Source organism: Pezoporus occidentalis, unplaced genomic scaffold, assembly GCF_034315485.1.
Source record: "Pezoporus occidentalis ecotype Australia unplaced genomic scaffold, CSIRO_AGI_Poc_V1 ctg140, whole genome shotgun sequence".
NCBI lineage: Eukaryota > Metazoa > Chordata > Aves > Psittaciformes > Psittacidae > Pezoporus > Pezoporus occidentalis.
In genome coordinates this window covers 1,834,342-1,851,933 of record NW_026913210.1, presented here as the reverse complement: position 1 = coordinate 1,851,933, position 17,592 = coordinate 1,834,342, and the positions used below count along the sequence as shown (strand labels likewise).

General features: G+C 44.8%; 1 protein-coding gene across 4 annotated transcripts in view; it reads left to right on the top strand.

Annotated features, from left to right (window-relative positions):
- PSD3 (pleckstrin and Sec7 domain containing 3) overlaps window positions 1-16,033 on the top strand; it is a 110,837-nt gene extending 94,804 nt beyond the window's left edge. For all 4 annotated transcript variants that reach the window (XM_062609782.1, XM_062609783.1, XM_062609784.1 and 1 more), the window contains 2 exons: window positions 1,940-2,083; window positions 6,498-16,033. In XM_062609782.1, coding sequence (XP_062465766.1) covers window positions 1,940-2,083; window positions 6,498-6,710 — 357 coding nt within the window. In that variant the 3' untranslated portion in view covers window positions 6,711-16,033. The remainder of the gene's footprint in view (window positions 1-1,939; window positions 2,084-6,497) is intronic.
- Window positions 16,034-17,592: the final 1,559 nt, after the last annotated feature.

The window sequence follows — 17,592 nt, the reverse complement described above, 5'->3', positions numbered from 1 at the left end:
ACAGCCCTGTGGTTTGTGTCTTGAAGAAAGGGAGACACGAAAAGTGGAATAAGATAAGCTGTTTTAGCTAAAGGCAGAAGAATGTGAAGTGTTCAAAGCAGATGAATTCAAAGGCAAGCAGAAACATGTTTGCTTTTATCTGTCAGTGTGGAAAAGCTGCCAGCAGGCTGCTTCTCATTTGGCAGACAAAAAAAAATATGAATTGTCAAATCCCTGTGGGTGCTGTTTAGGATTTTGTGGGCCAAATCATGATGGACAGAGCTTCTTCAAAGGGCCTGTTCCTGGTCAGGCAAAAGTCGGTATGCAGTGAGAACCTAACGTGGGTGTGGGAGAGAGGTAGGACATGACAGGCTCTGTGAGATCATTTTACCAAGTTTGCTTTCAAAAGCAAATCAGTGTCTGATCTTGGTTAGTCCAGCTGAAGAGGGATGTGACAAAGCTATATATAAAGGAGCAACCAGTCTAGAAAATATCTACTAGGGTTTGGGGCTTTTTTTCCACCTTTTTTTCTGAGAATGTGCATGTACACACAAAAGCTACAAAGGCCTGATGCCCTGGAAATTGCAAGTGCCAAATTAATAGCTGTTCAAAGACCTCCCATCATCGGGTTATAGAACTCACAGCAACAGGATGTCACTGGGACCTAAGATTCAGCACAATGTAAAGAGTGATTTGGCCCTAATAGAGAGAGCAAGCATATCCAGGGTAGTTACTAAGAGCAACAAGAATTTTTGGCAGCCAATAGTGAGTGGTTTGAACCCTACCATGTATAGATGGAGGCAAATTATCCCACTTTTTTTGCTTTGGTTCTCTTGCAAAAGAGTTGAAACCCAAGATTAGCTGGGGCTCAACTATTATCTTTCTGCTCTTTTCCACAGCTCCAGCTCAGTGAGCCAAGAGGCTCTGTCCCTGCTGTGACTCACAGTGTGGTGCAGACATGTCCAAGCTAGGCTTGAAGCTGCAAGCTGCACAGTTACACCATGGGGGGACAACTACTGGCAGCTATCCCCTCTTCTAAGGCTAGGTGCATACACAGGACCTGAGCTGGGTACTACCTGCTGTTAGGAGTTTGGCTAGGTCACTGAGATCTGCATAATCATGTCTCTATTTTGGACTTACCTAATTCAAGCATAAATTCAGATCCAAGCCTACAAATGGCCAGAAAGCCATGCTGCAGGAGCTGGAAACCTTCTGAGCAGAGGGAAGGTTAGCTGACAGATGGACTGGAGGAAGTGAGTGGGCCTGGGATTGTGATAAAGGAAATTGCCTCTAAAGGGGGAGTAGTAGCTCTTCACTTTCTGCAGCTGCACAGTGGGATAAAGGCTGGTAGCAGCTCAGTAAAACAAAATACCTTTTGGGGATTGGACAGCCCTTCCTCTTCTGGATGCACTGTATTGTTCTGAAGAAATGGAAGCTGCAGACCAGAGAGCATTTGGCTGTGCAGAAATGGAAGGAACCCTGACTTCATGTCCTTTCTGTCCTGGAATGAGCTACTTTTACATTTCAAAGACCTGAGGCAGGATGTTCACCTGTCTCATTCTGTCCTTGGTCTGACTGCATACACAACAGCTTTAATTAATTTGCCAAAAAATGTATTAGGGCAGGAGTGTCATGTTGTCAGTAATGCTCTGCAGCAAGCTGCTTCTGTTGCTCTCAGCAAGGTGAGGGATGACAGGTTTGCTATCCTTCCCAGTGGCATCTGCTAGCTCCCGAGTTTTTCTGCAAACTTGGCCACTTTGCTTGGGTGCCTTTGAGAGAGATGTTGGGGACAGAGCTCTGAGATAACAGACCTTATCAATCTGATTATGATTAGTTAAAGGAGAGAAGGAGAGAAAGAAAAAGAAACTAATTGGTGTTATTGTACAAGTATCTCTCTATTTTCCTATGCTTATCAAATATTCTAGATTCTGTCTCTTAAGTGCCTAACATGTTTTTCAAGGATGACCAGCTGAAGTCTCATGAAACTAAGCTGAAACAGATCTCCAATGAGCTTGCTGAGCACCGTTCCTATCCTCCTGACAAGAAGCTCAAAGGCAAGGAAGTAGAGGATTACAAACTGAAGGACCACTATCTGGAGTTTGAGGTATGTATGGGAAACATGATTACTTTTACTGTTTGGGTTTACTTTTTGGATGAGGCAGCTGGTCCTATATTTTGGATACAGTTTCAACTTAGGTTTCAACTTAGGTTGTGCATTTTTCACCTTACTTCACCAAGGAATATGTTCTTATCAGACAGATATGTTCCAACAATCCCAGCAGCTGGGATGCTGCTCCTCTTTCTGATAAGAACTTCCTGGGACCTTAGCCATGAATTTAGCTCCTTAATCTGCAAAATCTGGTGTACATCAGATGTATCTGTTTGAAGAGATGATAAGGTCTTCAGGCAGGCGCTGTCTCACACTGCAGGACTATGCATTGCATTCTGTCTTGGCACCTCAGTCTTCACAGAATGACTGCATTCTTCAGTAATGCAGATCATGATTGTCTTCCATTGGTATGTTCTGAAAGAAATGCTCTTCTAAAATTACTGTCATAGGCATGCCAGATCAGAGCCATTTGTGCTGTGTACCAGTGAGTGAGCTGGATGTCAGGATGAGCAGGAAAAGGGTAGAATTAAAGATCACAGGACTGAGTGGTGCAACTTAGGCACCTGCATTAGGAGGTTGTTGTGAGTATTTGACAGCAGCTTTTGTCCATCATAGTGTCTGCCACACTGTAGGTCTGTGTGGGAGGGGCTCAGCAAGCAGTGGGTGCCTGGTATTTTTCATTCCGGCGTCTTTGAGTTTTCCCTCCCAGGAGCTGCAAGTCAGTGTTGCCTTGTGACTGAAAGGATCCTACTTTAGATAAAGGCAGTGCATGGCAGGGAGAATCCATAATCAGAAGAAGAGGCAGATAAGACAAAAGTCAGAGAGACCACTAGAGGCAACAAAAGCCTCTGGAACTGAAGTAAGCCTCCTGCCATGTGTTATATAAGCTGGAGAAAGAAAGACAAGGAGGAAGGTCCAGGGTAGTAACAGGCTTGTTGGCTGCCCCTCTGTCCATGGGAAGATGATGGAAGAAGAAGAAGGAGGTCATCATGAGTAATGAGCATGGCTTTATGAAGGCAAAATCATGCCTGACTGACATGATAGCCTTCTACAATGAAATGTCTGGTGTGATCGGTGAAGGTAGAGCAGTGGATGTTGTTTGTTCTTGAATATAACAAGGATTTTGATATTGTCTCTGCTAGCATCCTCGTAGACAAGCTGATAAAATGTGGACTACGAAATCGACACTTACGTGGTTTGGAAACTGCCTGAACAGTCAAGATCAAAGGGTTGTGATCAATGGTGCAATGTCAGTTTTGAACACAGCACTTGGATGTACAGAGCAAGCCTGTACATCTGTACACTTTCCTTCTATATGGGGTCTTGTGCAACTTGGGAGAGCAAAGAGTTTCTTGGGTTTGAGTCCTTGACAAAAAGTTTACTTCAGTCATTTCTAGAAGCACAGTGAGTTAGGGTGAAATGTAGATGATTTTAGAAAGATTGATGGAGAAGGAGATAACTGTGAAGTTTTTTCTGTTTTCTGTCAATTTTATCATGGCAGTCTTTAGAGAAACATTTCTCACGTCCTTAGTGCAAACCAGAACCATTGCAGCCCAGGAAACAAAAGGTACCTTCTTTCCTAGTGGAAACCTTGAGCACCAATTGAACTGTGCAATTCAGGCATGTGATCAGCACAGCAGGAATGCATGTCTGGGTGACGATGATGATTCAAGGTACTGATATGCAATGCTGTGTTACCTTCACACTTGGAGCAAAGTTTGCAGGCCATGCTGAGCTATCAATGGGCAGTAAAAAAAAAACTAAAAAAACACCCAAACCAAAGGTGAGCTATATGAAAATCCTGAATGGAAAATTTTCCCAGGTTTTAGGGTTTTCTCACCTTCCCTTCAGAACAAAATCCTGTCAGGATGAGGCAGGAGATGGTGACAGACCTTGCTGCATTAGGTCAAAGCAAAAGAGCAAGAGGCAGATGGGGCAGTATTTTGTGCTTGGCTCTTTCAGGCTGAGACTGTAGACCAGACCTTGCATCCATGTACAAAGGGGCATACTGGTAGATTTCCAGAAGCACATCAGAAGGGCCTCTGAGTCCCAAAGGAAGCAGAATAGTCCCATTAGAAAAGCAGAAACCAGATTCCTTTTCTGCAGGCTCTTGTAATTCCCCTTTTTTTACACCCATTAGTGTTCCCTTCATTTTTATTCTGGATGAAAGACAAGTGAAATGGTGTTTCCCCCTGAGGGCAGGTGAAACAGGAGGCACCTGGTTCAGGGATGCAGCAAGGAATATTTCTTCTTGCTGGTGTGTTTACTTGCCCACACCAAGGAAGGAACATTTCTCTTTGCTTGCTGGGGGAACAAGTACTGCTCCAGATGATGGTTGCTCATTGGAGCAAATTAATGGTTTGAGAGAGATCTTTTGAATGCTGTCAGGTGAGAGGTGAAGATAGAAATCTAATGGGTGGCTGTTTCGTCTCCTCTTTATTATATGCCCTTGTTCTTCAGAGAAAACATTGCAGAAGCTTTTGAGTAGTTTAACTTTTTTTTTTAAGTTTTGTGGGTTTACTTTCTTGACAGAATTTTCCAGATTAATTTCTTTTAAGGAAAATTTTCCACCAGCTTTAGTACCTACCTTCAAATGTGAGATCACTGAAAGAGCAAGCTTGTTGCAGTTGAAATCAAAATAGAAACTTCCAAATGCATGGCTTAATTGTAATAGAAATCACGGGCCTACAAAGTCCATTGGCAGACTTGCCAGGCAGAAACTGCATTAGATTTCTATTCTGAATGGTGGGTCTGTTGACCCTGGTGGCGTTTACTGGACCAACAAAAAGTGGAAGTCCATACAGTGGTAAAGTCCCTCTCTATCCTGATGATCCCAGGCTTAGAGCATTGGCTTGCCTTTTCTTTTGCAGAGGTGTCCTGTTCATTATATGCTGAATCGTTCATCAGCCCAGTGCATCACGACCAGGGTTCTGCTCACTGTTTCTGTTTCCTTTTTTATTGAATGACACATCTTACCTACTTTATGTGTTTGTCTTTCATGTTGTGGAGCTGGAACTCCAGATACGGAATGGATAAGACTGCTTTTTTTATTTAATTTTTAGGTGGATTTTTTTATGATCCTCCTCTCTGCGGTTCTGTTTACTCAAAGGACTGTTTGGAAACCCAGTCACGTTCTCTCCCTGTTTGTAATTTTTCCCTTTATATTCCATGCTTCAAAGCAGTTACCAAATTTTTTGACTTCCTGCCCTTCCTGCTTTTACCAGAACTTTATTATTTTATTATAAATAGGAAGAATTTTTCTTCAACATTTTTTCCTCTGTCAGGTACATAATAGTTTGGCTGCTGTTTTGCCACTTTGAAATATAAATTAGCAATCAGTATGGATGTTTACTGCTTCCATCCCTGACCCTAGCCCACTGAGATCATCTGAATTACAATGCCTGCATAATATCTTTATTGGATATGTCAGGGGCACATTTTTAAACAAATCCCTGGGAGGTGGGTTGCTTTGTTCTCAGGACCTCCTGCACTAGCTTCTGTTTTTGAGGTCTTCTGTTAGTGTACCCTCATTTTGTTGGTTGCCAAGACGTTCTATGCAAAAAGATGGTATTGTGGCACACAGCAAAATCTTCCCCATGGAGATGGAAAGCTCCACTCCAAAGAACAGAATAAATGGGGCACAGTAAAGTGAACTTTTTCTAATTGTAAAATATAGATGTCTGGACAGAGAGCAACCTTCATCATTCACCATGTGTGGCCCTGTAAAGGATACATACCTTCCTGCTTTCAGCCCTCTTATCTGCTCCTTTTTGTTAAGGTTTGGTCTTGCAGAGCATCCTCTCACAAGCTCAGTGGTGGCCAAGCCAGTACTATCTGAGTTTAGGAGTGCCCTTCTTTGGTTTCTCCCCCTGGGCTAAAGCAAGGAAAAGGACCTTTTTCTTCTCTGCAAAAGGAAAAGGTGGGAGTAGAGTGTTGCAGGGAAGAGTTGTAGCAAACCAGAGCAGGATTTTTGTTGTCCCTTACTTTGCTGCACTCTTTCTCCATGCCTGCGTGGGGCACGTAGCATCTCGGTACGTGTGAGCACAGAATATGACTCAGTGTGACTGTAGTCAGCAAGCTCTCTCTTGGCTTTGTTACTTGGAAATCTTTATGTGCTTCAAGTAGCTGAGAGCCACTGTTCAGTTTAGCACTGGGAATTGTTTGCTGCTGTGTGCCTCTAATTGCACAGCACCCCCCGGGCTCAACCTGCCTTGAATCTTTTTTGTAGAGTGTAATTTACATTACCCACCATTGTTCATGTCCACATCAGGCACCATTGTTCCCATCCATATTAGGCTCTTGACTTTCTTCAAGGCCAGCAGAGAGCATTAAGTTATGGGTAAGATATCTCAAGTGCTTCTGCAGATTTTTTTGCAGGCTGATTCAGGTTTTTCTTTTAATTTCCCAGAAAAATCGCTATGAGACTTACGTCAGTCTCCTGAAAGAAGGGGTGAAGGATCTGCTGAGCGGAGGAGAGAATGATGCACCAGGACTGAAGAAATCCCACTCGAGTCCCTCATTGAACCAGGAGTCTCCAGTTAGTGCAAAGGTGAAACGCAACGTCTCAGAGAGGAAGGACCACAGGCCAGAAACACCCAGCATTAAGCAGAAGGTCACTTAAGGTGGAAATGAGAACTAGAGGAACAGCCATGAAGCAAAGTACCGGTGTTCAAAATTTTTCCATTTAATAACCTGTCATCACAAAAAAAAAAAAAGTGCATCTGCCTGAATGGGGTGTTAGTGACATTTTCTATTGTATATTTTTGCTGTTTCTGTGCAGATTGTGGGAGATGTCTTTGCTCCTGCTTTGCTTTGTTAATTTATCATTTAGCAGTTGAAGCATCAGGACTTTCTTGTGTTGTTCTGTTTCTAAAGGAGCTTGGGAAGAGATAGAGCGCTGTGGCGTATATTCTGTCTCTTCCCCATTTATCTCCTCCCATCGGCACGTGGCTTTCATCTCTCGAGTCACTTGTCACTTTATTGACGTGGTGGGTGGGAAAAGTAACTGGACAAATGCTGCAGTGCTGTGGAAGAGAGCTGTGCAATCAGGCAGCTGCAGAAGGCTGGCTAGAGCTAGGGGTGCTGGGAACAATGTGAAGCATGTTGGTACTGGTACTTCGCAGCAGTAAATAGTCACTGTTGCTTATCATTATTGCATTGGATTGACCCTGGACCCACGAGCATGAAGGAGTGAAACCTGGAAACCTCTGGCAATGCTAGGATGACAGCATTTGAATAATTTGTTTGCTTTCTCACAAGCAAAGAGCCTTCTCCTGAGTTAGCAGACTGGGAGGTATCCAGACCTGTGCTGTCTCTGTAGTCAGGGAGATTAGGGACCTCTTGACCTCCCAGTCAGAATGCCTACCTGGGCTTTAAGTTTATTTGTGGAGGAGGCTGCTGTAAATGTCAGCCATTAGCATTGTATTTTAAAGACAAAAGGCCTCTGTGTAGTTTTTAACTATACGCTCTCACTTAGCTGCTATATAGAGCCTTATGATGTATTGTTCCCTGATGTTCCCCCTTCCAGGAGTTTCCGTGTTGGTGTGCACAGATAGGTGTTTGTAATTTCTCTGCTAGTGACAGAGCCCTTTGCCTTTTCTCTTCAGTAAGGGATTCTCCTCAGATCTCTCTTTTTCTGCTTTAGCTCACCTATAAGTGGAGGAGGCTGGTACAGACTGGAGAAGGGGACAGATGTCCTCACTGTGGGCTGGGTTTTGATGCCACACTGGTTACTCTGTGCCTGGAGGCCAGCACAAGGCAGCCTCAGCTTTGGCAGGTCTTACTCTTCACCCACCACAAGCCAGCTCACCTTGCAGCTTCTGTGTACCCTGTGCCAGGCTCTAAGAAGGGAGCGTAGGACAGGGAATGGCCACCATGCGTAAAGCTTTTCGTGGTTGAAAGCCTCCTGGTTTGTGCCACAGATCGCTCAGGGCCAGCAGTTTTCAGGCACAGGGAGTAGAAAGATGATGTAGAAATCATCTTCCTGCTCTTGACCCTCTCGCCTGGGTGGCATCGTGGCTCTGCAGAGAGCACTGGCTCACCTGATACTTAACCCTGGGTTTTAACCTCAGGTTTGAAACTGGCCCACTGGGTGAGCTCAGACAGGTCTCTCCCATTGTACATCACCCTTCCGCTACATGCAGTACAACCAAACTAGCCTTTCTTTCGTTTGCTGCCAGGCGCAACAAAACTGTGTTGTGCCTGGCACAGGACAGCCTTCCTGATGGATGTAATTCTTAGCACATAAAGAGGAGTCAAGATCAATGCAAGGATTGGTCAGAAACTCACTGGTGTTTCCAGCCCGAGTAGTCAAAAGACCACACATCAAAAAAATTGCCACCACAGTGGGTTTGTGCCCTGCCAGACTTGCCAAATGGTCCAAGTCAATTAATCTGTCTTATTGAACTGCCAGTTCAGTGGGCAGGACAGGGAGTGATCAAAGAGAGAAGGACCATAACAGGCACCGCATGACTTGCCTCCCTCACTGAGGACCACCATTCAACAGCTTTTGCGGTGCTGTGCTCACTGTTGTCTGTAACAGAGATGTTGCACTTTCAGATGCTGAGGTGGTGAAGCAAATCAATCCTTGCAGTTGCTGCCCAGCAGAAAAAACAGAGGGACTGTTCCCATGTGTGATTGCTGGGACACATCTGGTATCTGCCACTGATAGAAGTCAGGAGGCTGGCCCCTAACCCTGCTAAAACTGCAGAGTCCTGAATAGAAACCATCAGTACTTACCAAGGGCTGGGGTGTTAGCAATCGTGCATGCTTACTACAGTGGGGCAAATGTGCAGTCCTCTTACTGAAGGAAATGCCTTCTGCTGCTTGGAGCCAAAGTGATGTGGTGCAGGATGCTGTGTTAAGAGACTCAGGGTGGACAGGTGCATGACAGTGCTCATTGGGAGGCATTGTTTGAATTAATCAAGTGTGGTAGATCAACAGCTCTCCAAGGGGAACAAGGCCAGATCCCTGCATGCTCTAGTGGTTTGAAGCAAGCAGAAGAGTAGAAGAAATTCATTCAGAGACCGCTGAATGCATATTTGAGAAGAAAACTTGTGCTGTTACAGAAAACAGTGTTAGTAAGCATGCAGAAGAAACAAAAAATAAATCTGGAGGTTTGTAAAGGGGCCTTGGTTGGCTCTCAGGGTGGGGTTGTCCAGTTGAGGATTTCAAAGACCGGTTGGACTATGCCCGGCAAACCTCTTGTGATTATAGAATGCAGTGCCTTAAAAGGCAAAGAGGTGACATTTGACTTTTTTTTTTTTTTGCCCCTGCCTTTAAAAATATTCTTGTTGCTGTAGACTGCAGTTAAATTGCGGAGCTCAAAAAGAAATTATGTGTGTAAAATGCATTGCCCAGCTTTGACACAGAAACAGGATAATTCCTCTCCAAAGTCATTGCAAAGCAAATGATTTGAAACAATAAGAAAAGTCAAAAGTGAACTGAAAAAATGGTAATTTTTTTTTTCTCCATTATTTATTCTGTGTTTCCATGTGCACGTATAAATGGATTAGGGTGTATTTTTTAAAGTCTCATCTGGGCTTAGCAAATGCAGTTCTTTCAGCGCGTGTCTTAGTCATTAAACATTTGAGCTTGGAACACTCTTGGTGAGACTGCTGAGGCATGCAGATTAATTTACTGAGGATTTTTCAGGTTCTGCTTAAGTTTTAATTAATGACATTTTGCTCCATTGCTTTGCAAATTCTAGCCATTGCAAGCACCCATGTGAAAATGCACATGAAGTTGAGAGAAAAAGGTGATCCTATTGTGAATGCCTATGGCTTCTGGACTCCCTTGGGAATAGGGTCATCTGTTAGGCAGTATGCAGATGGTATTTAACCATCTTCTGGTTGAGGACAGGTTCTGAGGAGGTCTTAGTGGTGCATCTTCTTGGGTGGCACTACTGAGGCTCTGGCCAGATAGCTTTGCATTGCTCTGCCTTTCTGCTGAAATGTTCCTTTTAGCAGAGATCAGAGCCTGACCGCAGTGGCTGTGGAGCTCCTCTTGCAATGTGTAAGGATACTCTGCTGGTTTCCAGCCCTCCTCTGGGACTCACCATGCACCTGAACTTGGTATCAGCAGCACAGCCTGCAGCTTTCTGGTGGTGCTCAGTGCGAACAGGAGTTACTGGCAGACCACCATGAGCGTGTGAGTGTGCAAGCCAGTGTTTGCGTCAGTGAAGCAGGGAGGTTTCATCCTTCCTTGTCATCTTCGCTGCTGCAGCATGCAAATGTTGCTCAGGCAAAGCTTCTGTCTGCGTGCTCAGAGTGGGGGATGCTGGGAAGGGATCAGGATGGGGCCAACGGCTTTTAGCATCCTCCCTATAAAGATGCAGACAGAGGTCTTGGAGGACCCATCCTGCTTGGAAGCACTTCTGGTTGTTCACCCTTCAGGGGCTGGACCATCTCCTCACCTGGCTGAGGGAGGTGAGGCAGGAGAGAGCCTCACTGGGTCTGCACTTGGCAGTAGAGAGGTGAGGGAGAAGGATAAAATTGCCTTCCTCATTCCCCATGTGGTAACTGGAGGAGGTGAGATACTCTCCTGAAGCCAAAACCACACTCTTCTCCATGAGTCAGCAAGATGCAGGGGTCTGGTGGAGATGGTTTTTGTTCAGCAGGCTGCTAAAGAGGCTCTCTGGGCTGGCCGTGTGTTTGTGTGTGTCTTGCAGATAAATCACTCATGGACCAGTGAACATGACTACAGATTTTAAATCCAGTATTTATGTTGTGTCTTTAATTGATGTAGAGAGATAAGTCAGCCAGCAGAGTGATTAATGCAGGGGAGCTGTGGGGGAATGCTGTTCAGCTGTGACGCCAGCTCAGACAGTTTTTCATCTGTAGCCAGCCACTTGTAAATGGTTACCAGAAGCTTTCTCAGGGCTTGTAACGGCTCATCCCTTAAGTGCTTTCCCTCTGATCCCACCTGCTCCTAGGATGCAGTCTGCCCACATTCTGAGGCTCTCCTGGAGCCCTGCTTTGAGCAGGAGTGTGAACTAGCAGACCTCCAGAGACTGCAATTGCTTGGTGATTTTTTCACAGCCCTAGTGCCTTCCGGTAACAAGGCTTGTGGTTCTTCTGGCCTGAAATAGTCAGCATTTTTGTCTTTCTCTGGTGGGGGAGTGAGGTTCTTGGTTCATTAGAGCAGCTTGTTTCATGAGGAGGTGGATGTGGCAGTGAAGAAAGTCAAAGGTGTCAGGGTAAATCACTGGGCTTCTACAGGTACTGAATGGCAATATTCTTCTGGAAAGTGGGGAAGGCTTTTCTCTGCAGACAGTATACCACTTACTGTGTCTACATTCTCCATCACTAATTCAATTTTGGCCTTATCACAGTTAGTCTGACAGCTCCTCCTCCTTTTCTGTAAAGCTGCTCCTGTCTGTCATCTTAGCACCTCAGCTGCTTCTGTATAACAGGTCTCTTTCCTTCCATGCTTGCAGGAATCCAGAAAATTTGACTGTCCCATCTTGCCTTGAGAAAACCTGCTCTGAAGCAGTGCTGCGTTGAATGGATAACCCTGTGAACAGCTTTCTCATTCTACTCCTTGGTAGCCTGGTTTCCAGCCACAGTTATAGCTGGGAGGTGTGAGACAGAGTTTCAGACTGCTGTAATCCTCTAGCGTTAGCTGCAGGGATACAAGGTCCCCCTCCCACACTCAGACCAGACACTTGAGACATTCCTGGTCTCCTTTCCGAAAGTCTTGGAGGCAGAGGCAACCCATGCTGTGGGGAAAGTTTGAAATGCTGTTTTGCAAGGAATTGGGAACTTTGCAAATCAGGACATACATCTTCCAGCCTTTGAAAGTGGGGAAGAAAAGAAAAATAATTAAAAGAAAGGCCATTTTCAACCAGTGTCCCTCAAGCACAGAGGTATCCAGGTTATCAGAATCACCATCTGCTGTTGCAGAGGCAAAGGCAGTATATACACTTTATCTCCAGCAATCTTACAGCTTGCTGCTGGTTTAAACTTTCCCTGGTATTGCTCTCCCCAGGCTCTGGGATGTCACATCTGCTCTGAAGAGGGCAGTTATGAAGTCCTCGTTTCTCCCCAGAGCACAGCCAGAGCTCCTCAGCGTGTGCCCCCAGGCTCCATTCACTAGGCTGCCTGGGGGGCTGTATCAGAAATTTCTTTGAAAGAGCTGATCTGTGCTCTTCAGAGGGTATTTTTAGTGCATACAGAAGCAGTGTGCCTGGCATCTCCCCTCTCCCAGAGGTCTCCCAGCAGCACAGGTGTAGCCTAGCGAGCTGCTTCACCTGCAGCTTCTCCATGTGGGACATGAACATTTGCTGCAGCTGCAAGAGGCTTTGTCAGCCTCTGTAGAAATGATGTTGCCTAAGCTGAGCACCAGTGCGTAGGACAGTGATACTGTAGGAATACCAGTGGCTGGTCACCTGCTGGAGAATGTGTGTTTGAGCATTGCCTTCAGTGCTGGGGGTAATTAGAAAGGCTGGCTTCCTTTCCCACCTGCACTGTGCTGCTTGAGGAACTGTCCCTACCACCTGCTGCTTTTCTCCCTTGTGACAGCAGCACCCTCAACCAGGGGTGCTACAGTCGTGTTATGAGGAGGCTGGTTTAAATGGGAGCAAGGAGGACAGGTCCCAGTGAAATATGTCTGCGTGCCATCTGGGAGTATCTGCTCTCCTGTTGGCAACAGTGAAAGGAGGCAGGCTCAGCCCTGCCTGAGAGAATGTACCATGCCCATCCACTTTGTTAGCTCTGTTGAGGCTCCTTTTTATTTATTAGAGCATTTCCCTTAGCGAGTGGGAGCAACAGCTTTCCCAGGAGCCGCACCATTGACCTGACTTTGTTCCCATGGTCAGGAGGAGCAAATTTAGGCCAGCCCAAAGTGTACTTTGTCCTCCCATTTGAACAATGAGCAGTCATTAAACATTACAAATGTTTAAACAATGGGGGACCTCCCATGGCATCTGCTATTAAATCTGTGCCAGGGATCAGCTGGGGTACTGGCCAGAAGTTTATTTGGACCAAGGAAAAGTACATCACTTAGCAATGAAAAGATCGAAATTGCTAAGACTACAAGGGCAGGATTTTTCCCCTGACATAAACCATTGTAATTAGTAGCCGCTCTATAGCAGTGGTCTTGGACGTAATTCACCTAAATAAGACCAGTGCAAGAGGGTATTTTTGTGTAAGCAGGCCAGGTTTCAGCTTCACTGCTGTTTCCAAGCTGCCATGGAGACTTGCTTGATGCAAAATCTTCTGACACCCCTGAGCCTCTTGCTGGAATAAGGGAGGTCAATGATATCCAGTCTGTGACACTGCACAAGGCAAACTCTTATCAGTGATTCAAGTCTTATGTCACTTATGTGCTTATGGAAACCTCATGCTCAGTGCTTTCAAATTCCGAAAGACTGCAGGAGAAGAAGACGTGTGGGTTGTGTGGGGATTTTTGTTATTTTCTTTTTTTGTTTGTTTGCTTTTGTTTTTTTGTTTTGGAATTTGTATTCATTAGAACTGTGTCCTCTTACTCAAGGCTGGGATTATAACTTGGCTTAAAGAACAGAGTTTCTGACAGTTTGAAAACTTTAAGATCACTACTGTTTGCGTGAGGTACAATCGGAGGCTTTTACATTACTTGGTGAACATGTTACAGTGGTGCCTATAGATGTGTGTATGTATTTCATAGGTATAGTATGGCTTCTGTGGCTCAGCACTCTAAAGCCTGCTGTCGTTCTTTTCTGGGGCTTGTTTTGGTCAACGCACTTAAGCAGCTGCAAACTTTGTTAGGTTATTTGTTGTTGTAGTTCTGAAATTAGGTTAAACAGTCATCAGAGCTTTTGCAGATTTAGGGTATTCCTTGAGCTGCCTTGATCTCCATGTGTTGTCCACCAGGGGCTGCCTGTTGTCCTGTGTGTCAAAAGCAAAGGCTTATATTTAGGAGAGTCTAAGCAAGGACTACTGGGTGGGATTTTCTGCTATATCTTAACATCAGGCTAACTCTTTCCCTGTTGATGTTGGCTGATGCCTGCACCAGGAGCATCCATGCTGACTTCTGAAAGTCTCGCTCTCGGGATCTAACACACAGCTTTACTCCTGAAAATGTTCACCTCACTCTGGAAATTCAGCAAGGGGACATCATGTCCAAAAAACGTCCAAGCAGGACAGGTGCCTGTGATGTCTCCTGCAGATACGATCATACAGTGGTAGTGAGAGTTTGTTTCTGCAACTGTACAGATTTCCAGAAGAGTGTCTGGCTCATCAGCAGGAAAAAGAAAAGCTGCAGACCTGAAATATTTCTCTTGGGCATCTTGTATGCCTTTGAGAGGTTTCTCTTTGAAGGTTTAAGCAACCTTTTAACAGGTTGCTGGTCTAAGTAAAAAGACATGAGGAAACCCAGTTTTCCTATTGCACTCTAGTGAGGGCAATATTAGGATTGCTTCCCTGGAAAGGAAAGCAAAGCCTGTGGGTGGAATTCCTACCTGGAGTTACCTTGTGCAAGTTACCTTGAATCAGTTAAGCAACCTCAGTGAAGCCATTGCCTTTGTACTTCACTGGATGGTAGCCAGAGTGATTGTGTCTTGCAGGAGTGAGACATGAGTAGACTGCAGCTCAAGATGAAATGAAGAGCCACGTCCCTATCACCTTGCTTTGGGCGAGCTGTGATCCTGTAATCCTTTTTCAGGCACTGAGCTTGTCCATGGGGTTACCTGCCTCCTATGGTGATGTAGTGGGAAGATGAGGGTAAGACCATCACACTCAGAGTCACAGTTGGGAAAATGTCATTTTCCCTCTGCCTGAGCTGTTGCTGTGTTGCTTCCTTTAGGACAAGAAAGAGGACTGAATTTTCAGTTATAGCTGTGTGGTACTCATATGGAAGACTAACTGTAGTAGTGGTAGTGCAGAAAAACATTTTGCACTTGTGTTTGCCCACACCCTGTGCATCTCTTGTGTGCAGATCTTACAGGGCCTGACAGCAGCCCTTGCAAAATCTTTCCTTGGTGTGACCTCCTATCCCTTTAGTCAAGTGTAGGAACCTACTTTCTGGTAACCTTGAACTCACTTTACTCTCATCACTGACTCGCTGGAGTGTTTTTCATACAACACACTAGAGACGCAGTCCCGGTCTCTCTTCTTTGTGGTAACTTCTTGGTCTGCTGTAAAGCAGCATTGAGGTAATCACAAAATCTTTTCCAGCAGTGTGAAACTTGCTGTTCTGACTCCTGAGGTGGTCATTGTCTTGGGTTTGAGGCTGTCCTACCACCAGGGCACCCCATTTTGTTCCTGGGAATATGCATGGCCAGAAAAGCATACTCCTCAGGGGTCAGAGTCAGAGCTGTGCAGACTTAGTCAAGCCCTGGTTCATAGGAGATGTTTCCACGTGCTGCTGATGTCCATAAGGACTTAAACATATACTGGCTTACACAGAGATGCTTTCCTGAAGCAGACTTGTCACTCTTTTTCTACAGGTATCATAGGATGCCCTCCCTTATTCTGCTTCATGTAACTGGTACTAGAATGATCATTTCCTGATAAATGAAGGCACTTAATCAGTCCTTTTCCCCTTGGAAGAGGACTTTTGGGGATATTGTTATATCATTTAAAATAATATTTTGGAATTTAAGTTTACATTGCTTTATTTTTCACTTGAGGTGACTGTATATAAATATTTTCCTCTATTTTATCATTGCTGATAAAGTAAGCCTACGGTATACAGACAAATAATTCGCCTTTGATGTATTGAAACTGTGAGATATAAAGTAGACTTCTCTCTTGTGTCCATGTTTCTGACTATAACTCTGTTCCTCTGTGTTTTTATAAGTTGGAATAAATGTTGCTTACGGGCAACAGAGAGCCTACAAGCTTACCAATAATTTTTATGTAATTGAAATCAAGCAACCCTAGTGAAGGATCTCACATATGTATAATGATATATGTATATGTACAAACTTTAGAAAGAAATAAACCAAATGTATTTCATCTTCTGCAATTGAATGTTTTTTATTGGAGTCCATGCAGTTGCTTCCTACAAGAACATAAAGGTGGCTTTATCAGCTCACGCAGCAGCCTCTGGCTGTTCTGCTCAGGGAAGATACAGACCCATTAGCTCATGCAGCAGGTTCTCCAGTGCACCCTTCTGATTTCTGGCAGCCAGCAGTTTCAAGGTTTCCAGATATGGAGAGTCCATGTCCTGTGCCTTTCAGAAACAGCCTGGCCCTGAATACATTTACCAGGGGCTGGTCAAGCCCCTCACAAATGCGTAGGAAACAGTCCTTACTGAAGGAAGCACGATGAAGCATGTGGTTGGAGCCCATGCTATGTGAGGCTAGCGGGAGCATGTTGCTTTTCCGTTTGCATTTCTACAAGAGGTGGCTGCCCCTCCAGGCTGTTACAGGTTGTATAGCCTGCAAGGTTACCACTGCTTAGCTGTGAAGTGACACCAAGAGGATAATTAATGGGTTAAAAACACATTTACCAGCCCAAGGGTTGGAAGAGGGAGGCTGCCACAAAGAGCTCTTCAGAAATTAGTGAGCATTGACCTCAAAATTGTCATGAGATTGTTTTGAAGCACTGTCAAGGTTGGGAATGGCGGATGGCCTTCTGGATGGGAATCAAGGATGCATGAAATGCAGAGAAGTCAGCCACTAAAGAAAAACCGAGAGCGCAGAAAGAGGTGGGAGTGGGTGAGAAATGATGGCTGTCCAAAGCGAGAGAAAACAGGCTGTACAACGCACAGAAAGCAAACAGCCTTGTGTTTGCAGTTCTTGGGATGGACATGGCTCAATGTGGGAAGGTAGGATACTGTGTGGAGAGTGAGTAACAGGGCTAATGAAGAGGATGTGTCCAGAATCAGGTGGGACATGCAGAAGCTTTACAACAGGACTGGGAGCTTGTGTTGAAGGTAATAATAAAGGAGACATGTTTTTTCTTACTAAGATCTCTGCATGTTTGACCATCATGAGATTATTGTTTCTTTGTATTTTTAACTCCTAGAGACTCGGCATGCTGCCTTTAGATGAATGGGAAGACCTCCTGCACTTGAGAGTTGTACACTTTCCCCCCTACAAACACACACATTCTGCCATGGGATGTCAGATTTCTTCATTTCTGTTCCATCCTGGTTTCTTCAAAGCACTCAGGGTTTTTGGTTCCATGCATGCCCCTGGATTAGTACGTCTTTTTCACAAAAGACTAAACAAAGAGGTGGTGAGGATGGGTGGGAGTATTTTACAAAGATGTATTAAATGCTTCCTCTAAGCCCAAATGAATGTTTTAACTGTATCTGAATGTTAATGTCAGTGCTGCTCACCACATCTTTTCCTATTTTGTCTTCCTAGCTGACAAGTCAACGCTGAGCATTTTCTGGTGATTGCCTGGAATCGTTAGTCGTGTCACGTTGCTCACAATGCATTAAACTAGAACAAGATGACAGAACAGGTGCATCGTGAAAGACAGATACATTTATATTCTCTTCATTGTTTGTCCATTTTCAGTTCAGGTTTCCACGTATGGAATATAATTATCAAGGGAGCCTGAAAGGGCTAGCTT